Source organism: Borostomias antarcticus, assembly GCF_949987555.1.
Source record: "Borostomias antarcticus genome assembly, chromosome: 5".
Taxonomy (NCBI): Eukaryota; Metazoa; Chordata; class Actinopteri; order Stomiiformes; family Stomiidae; genus Borostomias; species Borostomias antarcticus.
Genome location: NC_140238.1, coordinates 4,993,302 through 5,009,081, shown reverse-complemented (window position 1 = coordinate 5,009,081; position 15,780 = coordinate 4,993,302). Strand labels below are relative to the sequence as shown.

The 15,780-nt window shown below is 41.6% G+C and overlaps 1 protein-coding gene across 1 annotated transcript; it reads left to right on the top strand.

Annotated features, from left to right (window-relative positions):
* Positions 1 to 14,060: 14,060 nt before the first annotated feature.
* On the top strand, positions 14,061 to 15,513 carry nkx2.2a (NK2 homeobox 2a; the record flags this gene model as incomplete). Its single annotated transcript, XM_084438106.1, has 2 exons — positions 14,061 to 14,316; positions 14,966 to 15,513. 2 exons carry the CDS (start codon positions 14,061 to 14,063, stop codon positions 15,511 to 15,513), a joined length of 804 nt encoding a protein of 267 aa, XP_084294232.1.
* Positions 15,514 to 15,780: the final 267 nt, after the last annotated feature.

Genomic DNA, 15,780 nt, shown 5'->3' with positions numbered 1-15,780 from the left:
TCTTAATTGCATTGGCCTTTGGTTCTCCTAGTCAATCAATACCACCTCCTGATGACATCAGCCAGTCTTTTCAGCAGGGCCGTCCCAGGTGAAGAGAGGCTGGGGAGAGAGCCGGTGGGAACAGGGCTTCGTCACACCACCGACTCCTGAACCCAGAATGGACATTGTGAGTGGCTACTTCACCCCCATCACACAAACAAGTGTGCGCACACACACACACACACACACATCACTGTATCGATCTCGTTTGTATGTATCTTTCTGTCTTGTAAATCTAATTTTTAGTTATTAACTGATAAATGATGGAGATTTGGTATTGAAGATTCAATGGCGGAGGAGAGGAAATAGTACGCCGGACAGAATTGTAGAGCAGACCCAGGGTGTGTTGAGTACAACAGCAGACAGGAACCTGGGTCAGTCACAGACATACACCCTAGTGCAGTGTAGTCGGATCAGACAAAATAGCATTGAGTTTGTGCTAGCTTTATAGTCACAGTGGATCCGATACATAGTTATTCAGTTTTAAAGCCCTTATACAATGTGTGCTTTAGAGCCTATTTGACTGTTTGCACCTGGTCTGTTTTCTATTCTGAGGATTCTGAGCATATGGGTCCTGGCACTGAGAATAGCTTTAAGGACAACAACAACAACAACAACAAAAACGACAATAGAACAGAACAGAGAGTCCGTCGAAAACCTCTGATCATTAACTAAGAATGGGAATAATTCATTAATTTAACTAAAGAGTCCCATTACATTGAAAAACATTCAAAAGAGGTGCGGGGAATTCCGTACTCACCTTCCCAATACAACTCTACCTCATTCTTGCCTTGGCTCCTTTACAACAGGCCGGTGGCCAGCTCACTCGAGTGAGCACAGTTAGTGGTGCAATCAGTACCATCAAAACAATTTGCCTGAACCTAGACCCAGGAACGGTGCGAGAGGCAGAGTTCACTTGCCTTGACCACGCCTGTGTACTGTATGTGCGACCGATCACATTAACCATAAAAGGCCTAACCCTCTCCTGTATCCAATTCAGCAGTGGTTCTCTAGTGCAGCACCATGACAATGTTTGGACAGACGAGGACATAATTATGTTTTTGTGTACTTTAATAAGGAGACATCCGAGTGTTCCGTGGACATGAGCACACAGACCGCAAAACTGCAGTACAGTGATATTATCCCCTCCATTCCGTGCAATTAAAACATTAATAATTAATTGCCCCCAACTAACGTCACTGGTATGCAAATTTGGTGTTTTAGAGAGTTTAAAGAACACTATGATTTTTTTTTCCCCTTCCAAATGGGACACCATTTAAAGGCGACCTCTGGAAATGTTATTTTGAATGCAATGCGATGGCGCTGTTTAATTTGAAGAGGTACTTACCTCAAAGTCAACATCTTACTTCTCTTTTCCTGTCGCACGCTCGGCCTCCCTATATTAGCCCGTAGCCTGGCAACCACAAGAGCAACGCTGGACCAAATGGATATGTTTGCAATATGACAGAGCCCGCGTGCTCCTCCAACGCTGACCCCGCCTGCCATTTTGTCTCTGGCCCGCGAAGGTGTCAGTTATAAACGCTACCTTGTCTCAGCAGGTGTGCCTGGATGAAGGGCCCTGCGGCTGCGAGGGGGTCACCCACCCCACCGTGTTACCCCCCGTTTATTTGAATAATGGGCCATTAGAACGGCTGAATGTCCAACGTGAAAGTAGCTGTGCGTGGCTGCCAGATAAAAGACGTAATTACCTGAGAGAGGGATAGATGGAGGATGTGGTGGTGCACGGTCCTCCTCAGCTGCATGGGCGCCATGAATAATCTCCCACCATTAGGTGGCGACAGAGAGGGGCCTTGGCCCTCAGGGCTGCCATAATGATAAACATAGTCATCTGGGTAAAAACACTGATTATACAGGGAAATGGATACAGGCAATTAATGAACATACTGCCATTTTAACTTTTGCTGCTATATAATGACACTATATTGGACAAGGAAATGTTCGATTTTGCAATTAAAATCAATCCTTAGGCCTATGTATACCTGAAATGCCTGTGCTGCAAGTAGATGCATGCAAGGTCCATCTAGTAACATGCAAAATGCTAAAGATAAACAGTATAGCAAATAACGCTCAAACTCACAGTGTTTTCTTCAGAGAGTTGCTTCTGTCATCTGGTATAGAGCATGGATTGGATGGGATCATGGTGATCCTAGAGTGCACAATTTGTAGATTAGGATTGCTAAGAGACTAAATTGTCCATTTTGGTCAGCATTGCAACAGCTTAGCGTTCTGCAACCCGAACTCGAGAGAGGCGCACCATACAGTCAATGGAAACGTGGACGGGACTTAGCTTTATTCTGGAGTTGTATTATGAACATAGAAAGCTAATTAAAGATGTGTTCTTAATCATGTATATGCCCTTGGGCGCTTATTGTTCAATTGATATCACCTTATGAAAGCCTCCTTTCAGTGCATAAGAATAGGACTCAAATTTGATGACCTCCTCTAATGGTTTTCCATCCATCTTCTCCACCGTCGAAAAAAGTTTTCACCCCTTCACAAAAACATGTTAATTACCATCATGGGCCCTGTATTCTGTATAAAGAGGATATCTACAAGTTAATTATCTAGATATGTTGGCTACCCATCTGCAGAAAACCACCTTGAAATTTTTAAATTGCATTTTATCCTTTTCTGCTTTTATTTTGGACACATTACTAATCAAAAGGCTTCAGAAATGTGCAGATGGAGAATCGCTGTTCCTTCAAGGAGTGCTATGGTTCAAGGTGAGTGTTCCATCTTTCTAGGCCCTTCTGTTTGCCTCCATTGTGCTCTGTGGGTGGAGGTTTTGCGCTGCCCAAAAACGCTGCAGTTGTTTGGGTCTAAAAGATTTGCACCTCTGCCTACACACACACACACACACACACAGGTCTTTCCCACAGACAGCCAGGGTTTGTGTTGGAAGTCTACAGTGGCTCAGTGTTCATTGCTGTGGTGATCACTGGTTCATTAAAACATGTCCTTGACAATTAGTACACTGTGAAACATGACATTTACCTTAAGCCCAAAGCTCTGATGTGTTCTCAACACTACAAGGTTTCAACAAATGTGCTAGTTTATCACTAGAGGAAGCTTTAAAGTGGTCTTAGGTGTTATGAAGGAAAAAAAAAAGAATACATAAAAGAGTACGAAAATAAAGTCAACATCAGCTAATAAACAACAGTTTACTGTACAACCATGATGTGATCTGGTCTCATAAACTGGAGACTCATCTCTAGTACAAGGCAAACTGATCACAGGCCCCCTGTAGAGCTGTTTCAATGGTATTCCATTACTTGTCATCGTTGAACAATGATCTGTTATCTGGACTAGGGCATTGTCATAAAGGCCCTTGGAACTCCTTGCTTAATCTTCCTTCAAGTGAAACATTTCATGAGACACCCCTTTGTATTAAGGAACAAAGTCTATGAGTATTTTCCTACCTTCAAAGGGTATAAGCCACAGCTCTGAAGCCACTTTTCAAAACTCTTTGATGTGTATATTCAGGAAAAGATATTGCATTTTTTGTTTCATGACTTTGCTATCAAGTGACTAAGTACTGTATATCTTCAAAGCACACAAGTTAACCAAAACAAGTGCTCCAATTGGAGTGTCAAATCTGCAAATGAAACATTATCAAACAATAATGATAAATGATATTCATAGTGTACTATATGTTTGTAATACTGTGAATTAGACTACGATACCCATCTAGGCTCTAGTGAAAGCATCCATCTCAATGAACATTTGAGTAAAGCTTCCATATTACCATCCTGGCGATATCCTCTGCCATCTCTGCTCAGGAAATGAAAGTACAGTGTACCACAGAAGAATCCGGTGATTCTGGTATTATCAATACCAAAAAGCATCTATTCTTTGCATAATGATTTGTGTTCATGTATGCATATGTCACATCTGTTAATCCAGGAATAAAGATGAGGAGTATCAAAGGGAAGAACAAAACATCAGTTTTGTGAAGGTGAAGGCAGATTTTAAAAATGAACGTCTGTACCCACAACACCCACTTCATAACAGAATTTGGCCTTGTCACTACAAAAACATGCATTTTACTGACCATTGTCCATAGTTTACATGTCCTCTGCTACTCTAAACATGAAGTTCATGTCTACCACACACACGCAGTATGAGGGTTTATGTGTTGTATGAAAGCTGCATTAACACCTGGGCTGCAAGTAAATCTTTAGTCAAATCTTTTTGATCCCTGCCCATCTTTTGAAGTTGAACTCCAAAAGGGTCCTCAAGGCGAGACTGAGAGCGAAGACATCCTCACCTGCCTGGGACATGTGGCCTTGACCTGGGAGAAGCAAGTGTTCCCATTAAATGGCGAAGGCCAGGTAAGAGAACATCTTGTTCTCTCTCTCTCTCTCTCTTATGCTCTCTCTTCATTCCTTTACTCCCTATTCTATTCCCTCCTCTCACACCGCATAGCTTCATTCCGGAATTGATCAAAGTTGCCTTGTGTAGAAAATGTCCTGAGTAGGCTACCGTCAGATTGCAGCGGCTCCATTTCGTTTCGTGGCAATCTGCGCTCTTCAGTCTATTTTATTTGCCCCAGAATCTACTTCTCCACCCGCTCAAAAGGCCTCTTCAATGGAGAGCGCTTCACAGTTGAGACGGTCGTAACCGTGGCTTGATATCGCTCCACTGCTTTCACCTTGGGAGATGGTTATGGCCTATCTTGATGGAAACTGCCTGTCGATACGACCTTCTACCTCAGCGTGATGAAAGACTACTGCACAATGCTCCCTATGCAGTGGCTGTTGAATACAGCCGTCCTGAAAGCCTACAGCTATTGACCGCCATGCTACAATCTTAGAAGCATTCTCAGCATTCCACTGCATGTGCATTGCTTGTTTTCCATTGATCGGTCGATTCAATGGGAGGATGTGAAGGTACTTTTGTTCCAACCAGATATGGTGTTAATGAATGTACCTCTAGGCCCGGTCCTTTTACTTTTTTTTTTACTTTTGATGCTCCTTGCACCTCCGGTACTTACCTCGATGGCAAAACGCGCTCCACAGTTGTTGGCTTTTCTGAACGGTATGTGAACTATAGTTCTCTGTAGGTAAAAGGTTGGTGTGAACCAGAAAATGTCCCCACTCTTCGGTTTGAGTTGGAAGGCATTAACATGTCCTTGGGGCTGGTATGTACTGTATGTAATGCTTTATGTAATGTGGGGCCCAAGACTCCTGTTCATCACATTCATTGGTCTTGGTCTTTGACACATACTGTACTGCCGAGGCCAGTTGCTCTGACCAAGAAACATTCCGCATTGTGACTTAGGCTACTCATTTCAAAACATCCATCTAAAACGGCAAAGCTTCATTCTGGTGCTTGGGTGGAAATGGCAGACGTGTTGTGTAAGTGTTGAAATTAATTTAGCTTTGCTAAACCTCTACCTCTCAACTGTTCTCAAACTCAAGAATCTCCTTGTCGTCCCCTTCCCAAGAGAGACCACGAGAGGCGAGAATGTTGAGACCTACGCCCGACACTCGACAGCTCTGCCTCTCTCGACCATCGTCACGCAGGAAGACTGAATCCAACCATCTTTTGAACCAAGCACTTTTGTCTCAATCTGAGAAAAACAGGGCTGTATTTCTACTGTGTCTCTCGGCTCTTAATGAGCCAAAGACTCCCATTCATCCAGCCCAGTACCAGGGGCTAAGGCTTCTGATACTGCACCTCGCTAAGTGCATGTATTGATGGAGGGACATTTACTAGGGCTTTTAATACAAGAGGGCTTGCTATCACCCAAACCAAAGGTAATGTATATTAACTACTCCTGGATCAGGAGTCTCAGCCACTCTGGCTGACTTGCACAAAACCCAACAAGTGTGCCCTTGGGTTTAATTACTTTTTTTTTTTCTGAAAGTGCATCCTCCGTGGAAAATCAACCCCACTCTCCCTGACATTTGTGTGCTGAGAAGCTTTCTCTCTCTCCCGGCTCTACTCGAGTGGTCGATATATTAAAACTTGAACTGATTGATATGAGAATGCTGTGCCATCAATGTCTTTGTGCGGCCGTTGACTACATCTGAAGTGTCTTAGTCATCAAGCTTTAGGCCAGGGATTGATAATAGCTTGACCGGCGCTTGTCTTACACATCCTTGTTCAGAGGGTCTAGTATTTAGCCTCCAGAACACTTATGGTGAATCTCAAACAGCAGAAGGGTATTCTCGGAGCGGGTGAGGGGAAGGTATTTCTCACTTGTCAGGTGCTCATGAATACATTCAAAATCCAACTAACTACTTTGACTTAATGTGGAATTTGAAACCTGGGATGAGGCCAGTTTATTTATTTGTATTTCCTGTCTTGAACATAGTGATAGTAGGGAGTATAATCTCTGTCTTTCATCAGTAAAGTGGTCTTGCACAAAACCCATCACTAATGTATTCTTCTGTATTGATTGATGGGCGCTCCTGCAGTACTAGGCAACACCATATTATCATGCAAAGATTCCAAACTGCCCACAATAAAATCATTGTGCCTTGATTCAAGTAGTCCCTCCCTGAGGTGTCATAATACCACAGCTGATGTGTGGTTCATATTAGTATCTACTAAGCAATCACTGGCATCCCCTCATCATCTTTACACCACAAACATGAACTAGTCCTGTTGCCATACTCTGTGATGTGTTCTTAACTAAATAAACTTCTCATTTCATGCAAGATAGATAGATATATGGATACTTTATTGATCTGCGTGGGGAAATTGTTGAACAACAGGTAGATTATACAGGCTACTACTGAGATGATGTAATAGGCTACAGTTTTTGTAATTTTGTCTCAAAAAGTTTTATACTACGAAACTGTCTGTTATTGGACAGAAGTTGAACAACATAAACCTATTTTAAAAAATATATCCCTTAATGATGACCTAATTTAGGTAAAAGTATGAGTTTTTTGGGTGTGAAGAGTGATAAAATTTGACAATGCCAAGCTTCTCATTAGTTGCTCACCGCTCTAACTTAGAGAAAGTAGGCTATAGAAGTATCAATCAGGATTTCATGAGTTATTTGAAACCACTTTTAAATGATCGCTCATGAAAACTCATTCGGCTTATATTGACATTAGGGACAGGTTAAAGTACTTTTCCACGCAAACCCTCTTCTCCTGTTATAGGCCCACTGAAATGAAAAACTAACTTGCTTAAAACCCCATTTTACTAACTTTATAAAAACGCATGTCGTGAATCGATTAAAAGGAAAGCTTCTGAATAGCCTACTGTAGATGCAGTTGTCTGTCGAATCAGAGTTTCGTTGAATTTGTGCATACATTTTGATTGCTGTGAACAAATATTATGTTTGTAGTAATTCAAATGTTTTGCTTGTTAGGTTACTAGGCAAACTAGACTCCTGATGTAGTTTTGATTTTGACAATTCATAAAAGCTAGTGTTGATCCAGTGTATTAATAGCCTACTGGAGGCTGGTTAAATTCTCCTTTTAATTGATTGTCCAGAATATTTCTACGTATCGTTATCTTGACTGTAGAATATATATTATTATTGTTATTATTATTGTTATTATTATTAATAATAATATTATTATTAGCCTAATATTATTCGTATTATTAATATGATTATTAGGCAGTAAGTGTTACTATTATTATTATTATTATTATTATTATTATATCATTATTAGTCTGTAATTCCTTAAGAGTAACTCAATTTTAACAGACACTTCTGTGATGCTCAGACTGAAGTATATTAGCGGAGGCTTTTATCGGTTATGGGGTAGACTATCATTTCTTTCTATTTTTTTCTTTAGCCTTTCTTATAAGCTACTGTACTACTATTCTAACTTATACATATTTACAGAGTTTTGGTGAGAACTTAGTATTGTGCTAGGCCCCTATTACTGATTCTGTATCACGAGAAAATGACTTTCAATTGACTTCAATCATTGTCACCTTGGTTATCAATCATTGCTTCAGGGTATCTAATGTAAACGCCGGAGTCGCGTGGCTAACATGCCACATCTGCTCAATTGGCATTGCGCTTCTTGGTTACCGAGCGATTTATGAGAGACCCCTCTGTGCACCAGCTAGACCACGAGTCACGGTCCAAATGATAGCCACGTTATACGACTTACTTTGCATTGCAACTGAATTAGGCCTACATATTAAAACTACATTTTAAAAGAAACACCTTAAACTGTTGAGTAACCTTGCAGCCATCTGAACGTGGAAATCTGGTTGGATCAGTTGAAAGCACTAAGGGAGCCGTGTTTGCACTCATGACCAATTTATTGCCGACGAACATATGGCCAATATTTTGTCTCACGTCATAGCAGGGAAAACAAACATCATGCGATGTTAGCGAGTCAGCAAGAGCAGAGCCACTTGGCCAGCTATGCAAACGCACTTGGACAATATCAGAAGAGGAGCACTTGCTTTCTGGGTATATAAAGCACATCAGGCTTATCTCTGCACGCACTCCTGACTCCCATTTGGAGATATTTCATTAACTCGCGCGCGCTGTCTTAACGCTGGCAACACCACTCAACCCCTTCCCGTCTCCAGGTGAGCGTAATAGACTGTTAGTTTCAATTCAAGAGATACTGTGAACGATATTATTTCTATAATAGCCCATTATATTGATTATTTATTTTCTGTTTTCATGTTTGTGCGTGCGCGTCACACCTTTTCGAAGAAGCATCGTGCAAAACTACGCAGACGGTTCACGATTATGCCAGCTTGTGTTTAGGTCACTCAAACATTATTTGAACTTCATGTAGGGATGTGGTTCGTTTTTGTAGATGATGTAAAATACACAATTCGAATTACAATGGTATGATATCCTTTAGTGTTCCGAGACAATGTCAGACTTGGCTAACTATGTTTACCTAGTGCGCTTCCCATATGAAACAAAGCTATTATTTTTAATTATTATCTTTATCTTCATTGTCTTCTCTTGTCGCTGGGTAACACACGACTCGTGCAAAAGTAAGAAAGACAAAATATTGTAGCCTATATTTTATGTGTTGCGGAAAGTCAAATCAACACACACCGAGATAGAACAGTTTTGTAAATTAAGAGTTTAGGCTACTTTGAATAAGTTTAAGGACATAGCGTTTAGGCCTGCATGATTTGATAATTTATTTATTTTTTGGGAGGGGGGCGAATAAATTATTTGTGTTCATGTGTCCATGGTTTTCTTCAGAAAAGCTTTAGACTATTTATGTGAAGTTAAACTATATGTTATGGAAATGCGTATCCTTCAAAACGTTGGCTGAAATGCTTGACATGATGTCCCTTCATTACAATGTTGTGACCCCCCCCTCCCCTGCGCCCTGTAGTTACGCAGCTTCCCCAGTAGAGACCGCTAGAGTATTGCACATATCGAACCAGGCCTACATCAGCGGCCCATTAAGCTCCCCAGTAAAGGACGTCGTGCTCACGCACAGACTATGCCATATTTCAGTGATTGCAGGAGACATTTGAAACTCGGTACATGTGATGGGAGTTGCTTTGGGTAAAGTTCATGTAGTCATAGGCCTATGCCTAATCGTAGGCTATAATGTGGATGCCTACACAGAGTTGTTACACACATTCATTTCAGCGGGTCGCAGAGATGCAAGCTATTCCTCAGTCGTCTGTGTGTTTTGGAATTGCGGAACTAGAATAAAGCTTTCAGCGATTTGTCTCACCGTCGCCGATAAAGGCATGGCACGCCTTAGTGCGGCATGAAATTCACCGTTACAAATAAACGGGTGGTTTAACAAATGAAGGCAACTCCTCGGGGCACGGGCGCTGTGCTAATCTCGGTGTGACATGTTTAATCATTAGCAGAAGGGAGAAGAATAAAGGCTCTGCGTTTGCCTGGAAGCGAAAGGTGCTTGGATTTCTGGAATCAAACCGCTCCAAATGATTTGTGCCTTGGGCCACTCTCCCGGGGCCATGGCTAAGCCCTATAAATAAACCGGATGTAGGTTTACCTGCATATTATATATAGGCTGGCTTTTTAATCATAGAGGGGTCTTGTCACCAAAAACATTTACCATGAGCACCCTCAGGCGAACGGGTTTACCTTTATCAAAGCCTAACTGCCAGCCAGCGGCATCAGAACTCGCTGAAATTCAGCGATTAAAGGAAGAAATAATCAGCCTGGTTATAGGCTACATCATCCTGCGGCATTCATCTAATACATTCAATCGGAGGATTTATTTAATCAAGTGCATAAAAGGTCTTTCTTCATTCATTTGTGAACAATACTTCTTTAACATTTTGGAAGGTTAAGAATTATCTCCATATTCGTCCGACGTCTTTTTGATTTATTAAAAAATTAATTAGGTGATGAAAAATCCATACAGTCTGCTGTGCCCTTTTGTAGCTATCATACTAACCAGTTTAAAGTAGGCTATACGTGCTATTGTTACACGTACTACAAGCTAACCCAAACGTGTATGGGCAAAATGAATAGCCATGCTTCAATAAAAATCTTAGTGCATCCTCCTGGGAAATGTAATTTATTGTTCAGGAGTGTAGCTACCCATGCCTTCAGCGACAATTACACTCATCTGGGCGGTAAAGCAAACAGGCTTCTCGTCTACTCGAAAAGCGCGCCGGCTCTCGTTCTATCTTTGTCAGAACAGTGAAAGTGTCATCGTGGCTGCTGAACCTTGATGCACCATTATGAGCCGCTTCTTCTGCAGCAGCGATCATTACCATGGTTCTACCCAGCATCACTGAAGATGGGCGCCTTTAGCGTGGCAAGGACCGTTCTTCGGTACCGGACACGTCTTCGTATGAGTTAGGCTGTTTGATGTGTCTGACGATTATTACCATAATTATGATTAGGCTATTTAGGCTACATATGAGAAATAATAACAGCCGAGGAAGCATAATAGGCTATCCTAATATTAATAATAGCCTGGTAACAATAATAGTAGCCTAATAATAATAGCTTTATAATAATAATAATAATAACAACAACAACAACAATACCAATAGGACCTATGGCAACACTAATAGCGACAAGATATGCTACTAACAACAACAACAACCATCATCATCAGCTAATGTTCTTGTCATTATAATTGTAGGCTATCGATTCGAATTGTTGCCATAGACCAGCCTTAATAGTCTACAATTGATTCAACCTTTTATAAAACAAATAGCCTACTGTAAATAGCAAGTAGACTATAGCTAACTAATATTGTTAGTTGCCCTTGATATAACTCATGCAGCGGATTGGTTGGACTGTGCCTAGTACTAGGCTAGTTATTCGGTTCCGTTAACTCGTTTTTTCCAACCACTAGGGCCTACCCTGAGTGAAAAGGCAAGCAGCCTGTTTGAGTTACCTGTGAAAGTAAACAGGTAAACACAAGGAGATGGCTCTCGAAGTGAAGTACGGCCACTTAGCCTGTGCACATTTTCCTCTTCTTGCCGAAACCCTCAGTTCAATTGTTCAAATACATCCACAATAACTGCCCACAGACCGCACTCGTCACCAAAAACAGCGACACACTTTTTTTTCTTTTCTTTTTTTGCCACAAAGAAGCATGGCTAAGCTGAATGACACGGATGGTAGCCTATTATTCGAACGCCATGAATACAAAGAGGCTTGTGCATACAGTTTTGCGAAAATAAATAACTCGAGCTTTAAAAAATAAAATAAATAAAAAAGAAGAAAAATGGAAGAAAAAAAAAGAAAAAAAAAGCATAGATTCCAAATTGAATTTCTTAATGGAATGCTCATAGGCTGTAGTTGTTAAAACATTCCACCGCGGTATAGGCTAACCCCACTTCTTTTGCATGTTTACCCCACACGCAGCAGAATGGATGCCCCCGGAGACATCCTCACTCGTCGGGTTTAGTTATGCAGTAGCCTAGGCCTATTACTCGGTAGAACAGGTCAGGGACTAACCTCTCTTTCATGGGCTATGTCACAGCTCGAGTTTGCCTATACGCCGTTCAGTTCAATGGAACCATTGTAGGTGGGCGAGACTACAGCGTGATTAATACCAAAACTGTGAAATGTTTACCTTAGGTCAGCCGTCTAGACTGATACGAGTTTACCGCGTTGTTATAGCCCACGGATCATGATAATGTAAACTATAGCCACAATATGCCAACATTATTATTACAATTAGGCTTATAGTCTATGGTTGTTATAGCCTAGTTATGACGGTTATTCCTGTTATCTTTAGTATTATTAGGCAATATTGTTATTGACACCTTTATTCTTCTGTGCAGTGTAGGAAATATTGGGATATTGTTTTTACAAGGCTGGGCCTGTTTTAACAAAGTGAACTAAAAGGCATGTTAAGGCACCAAATAAAAAAAATGTCTCGTCTGCGTCGTACAGAAGGAGGAGAGACGGAGGGAGAGAGTGTGTTGGCTATGTCTGTGTGTGAGCTGAGATGAAGGGACTTTCCTTAATATTGTGGAGGGATTCAGGATTGAATGAAGAGATAGTCCATTGAAAGCAGTTGAATGCCATGACAACTAGGAACAAGCTCAGATTTATTCCAAACAGTTAGAAAGCATTGTGCAGGGGCGTCAATCATCTATTATTTCGCCCCTGAAATAAATGCAAAAACTGCGACCGGACAAAAGCTTCCAACAGGAGCCGGACATTTGTCTACATTTCCCCCATTGTCTGCAGCTTAGCAATCGGTTTGTATTTGTGTTTGCCCGGGTCCGACCACCCAGGATGCGCAGAGGACTTGCAAAAAAGTGAAACATTGTCACCCACATCACATACTAGATAGGAGGCAGAGGGGCAGAAACAGAGAGAAGGGGAGAAGCGAATAAATCCTTGAAGGGGGGAAAATAAACTAGTCTACAATGATACTTCGCTATCCGTGCAAGAGGTGACGATGGAGCACTAGAACGGGCTTAAGAGAATGTTAATTTAAGACTATAATTTAAGTTAATGATATTGGTGCACACTGTTTTTAATAATATTTAGACCAATAATTTTATAGATGCATCAGACGAGTGTCTAACTCGATAACGAATGTATTATGACTATTATGGTTGTTATTATTACAATCATTGTTATTATTACTATTATTATTATTATTATTAGGCTATTATTATGTTTTGCTGTTGTTGTCGATATCATTTGCATTATTGTCAATGTCATTATCATTATCCCCATCCTCATCGTCATCATAGGGATCCAAGCATGGTTATTGTTGTCATTGTTTTTTAATCAAATAGAATAGGACTTCAGATGTAATGTAAGCTCCTTGTCCTTAAGCCTGGGCCAAAATATTGACTCAAAAGGTTTACATAAATTAGTCATTAAAATGTGAACAATGTTGTCTCTAGAAAGCTATGCAATAAACAATCCACCGATAGTGCTTCCTGCATGGCCGCAGAGTTGCACCAACCATAAAAAAAAAAAAGTTTTCGCTTGATTCAATATTTTGTATTCGGAGAGTAGCCTACAAAGCAAAAGCTTTTCAGGAGCAATTTGTTAAAACGCGCATTCAAGTATTCGGAGTATAAAGCTACTTGGAGGTCCTTTGTATGTAAATAAGGAGTAAAGAAGGCCCTCCCCATCTTTGTAATTAATTGACACGTTATACCACTCATCATGTTCTGAAGCACCAATGGTAGAGGCTCGGATCTCCCCAAAACCCACAATTTCACATCTGCAAACACTGTCTTCATCCACTTGACTCCCAAGACCCGCCCACACGTGGCCAACCTTTAGCGTTTTTAATGCTTTTTCACTGCAGGTTCATGTGTTGAGACCAACCTTATATGGACTGATCGGACCGGTAATGGCTTATTTCCCCCTAGCACCCGGCAGTAGCACAGTATCTATGAGCCAGATATAGCACTTCAGACACTTTGGCATTCTTCCTGGACTTACAGAACGGCTTCCTCGGGTACTTCGTTAGGCAATGGTTATCGATATAGGCTCATAATTTGCTTTGTTAGTCCACCGCAAGTGATCCGTTTTCTGAAACCTCGATTGTGTTTTCTGTTTTAAAACAGCGGATTGCCAACCTGGTGCAACAACTTTCCTGCCAACATTTACCCAGAATATGTCGTTGACCAGCACAAAGACGGGCTTTTCTGTAAAGGACATTTTGGACCTCCCTGACACGAATGATGAAGAAGGATCTATCACTGGAGCGGAGGAAGATACGGAAGGATCTGAGACAACAAAAACGTCAGGAGTTTTGGTGCAAAGTCCACTAGAAAACGTTCAAAATCTGCCTTTAAAGAACCCCTTTTATGATAGTAGTGACAACCCTTACACAAGATGGCTTGCCACTACGGACAGTATTCAGTATTCACGTAAGTAGGCTACTGTTTAAGAATCTTAAGTCATTTTGAATAGCTGTTGATCTTGTCGTTGGCTTTTAGGCTAATCGTCGAAAAGCTGTGTTCTCATAAGCTAAGATTGATGGAATGCCGAATCGATTCCACTATGTCGGGGCTCAGTGGTGTCCTTGGATAATGTGCAGCAGTCATCTTTATTCACCGTGCACCGTGCTCGTCTTAAGGCGTTAACGCCATAGAGAAACCGTTCTTTACAGGTTATCCACACATATAACACGCAGTTTAAAATGTGACCTTATAATGTTATCGATAGACAACCGTGGGTCAGTATGAAACTCTGATTTGACTTGAGAAATGTGATCCTGCATTCTATGAGGATTTGTGGGAAGACAATGCTTAGTCTGCTGCTCCAGTGAATCATTTTCTTGAAGGAGACTGTGATGGAAATCATTTTTACGCGCGGTCCAACCTAGCTCATGTCAAACACCAAATGAAAACGCTATGCATTTTGATGTAGGCGACAAGCATAGAACTTTTGCATTTCAGCCTCTGCAGATATGATCTTAAACCTCTGCAGATATTAATTTCTCATGAGTGTTTGACAGGTTGCACATTGCCTGCCTTTCAGCCTGTATTTGACTATATACATTTTCTTTCCACCCAGTGCATGGCCTATCAGCTAGTTCACAAGACTCAGTGAAGTCCCCGGAACCCTCTGCAGATGAATCGCCAGACAATGACAAGGAAACTTCAAGCAACGGCAGCGACTCCGGGAAGAAGCGAAAAAGAAGAGTGCTGTTTTCCAAGGCGCAGACGTACGAACTTGAGCGTCGGTTTAGGCAACAGAGATACCTATCCGCACCAGAGAGAGAACACCTCGCGAGTTTGATTCGTCTGACGCCAACTCAAGTGAAAATTTGGTTCCAGAATCATCGGTACAAAATGAAGAGAGCCCGCGCTGAAAAAGGTATGGAAGTGACCCATCTCCCCTCTCCCCGGCGCGTGGCCGTGCCTGTCTTAGTCAGGGATGGAAAGCCTTGTCATACTCTTAAAGCTCAGGACTTGGCGGCCACTTTTCAGGCTGGAATTCCCTTCTCAGCGTATAGCGCCCAGTCCCTTCAACACTTGCAATATAATGCCCAGTACGGCGCCGCCACCACGCCACAATTCCCAGCACATCACTTGGTGCAAACGCAACAGTGGACTTGGTGAAACCCTTAGAGACTGGCGGGGCTACCTTTTGAGAACACGATAGGGAGCTCACAACAAAATAAAGACTTTCATTTTTCAGCTTGACCCATATACCATTTTTTCGGGGCTAATGTGTGCGCCGTGTTTACATGTTTTCGTTACGAGAACTGGGTCCAGCCTCTCCCTAGATTTAAGAATGTCAATGCTCTTGTGAAATTTTGTAAAGTATGTTTGTGTGTTGTAGATATGTTTTCTTTTTGTCCTTCGTGTTATCAGCACGTACAAAAC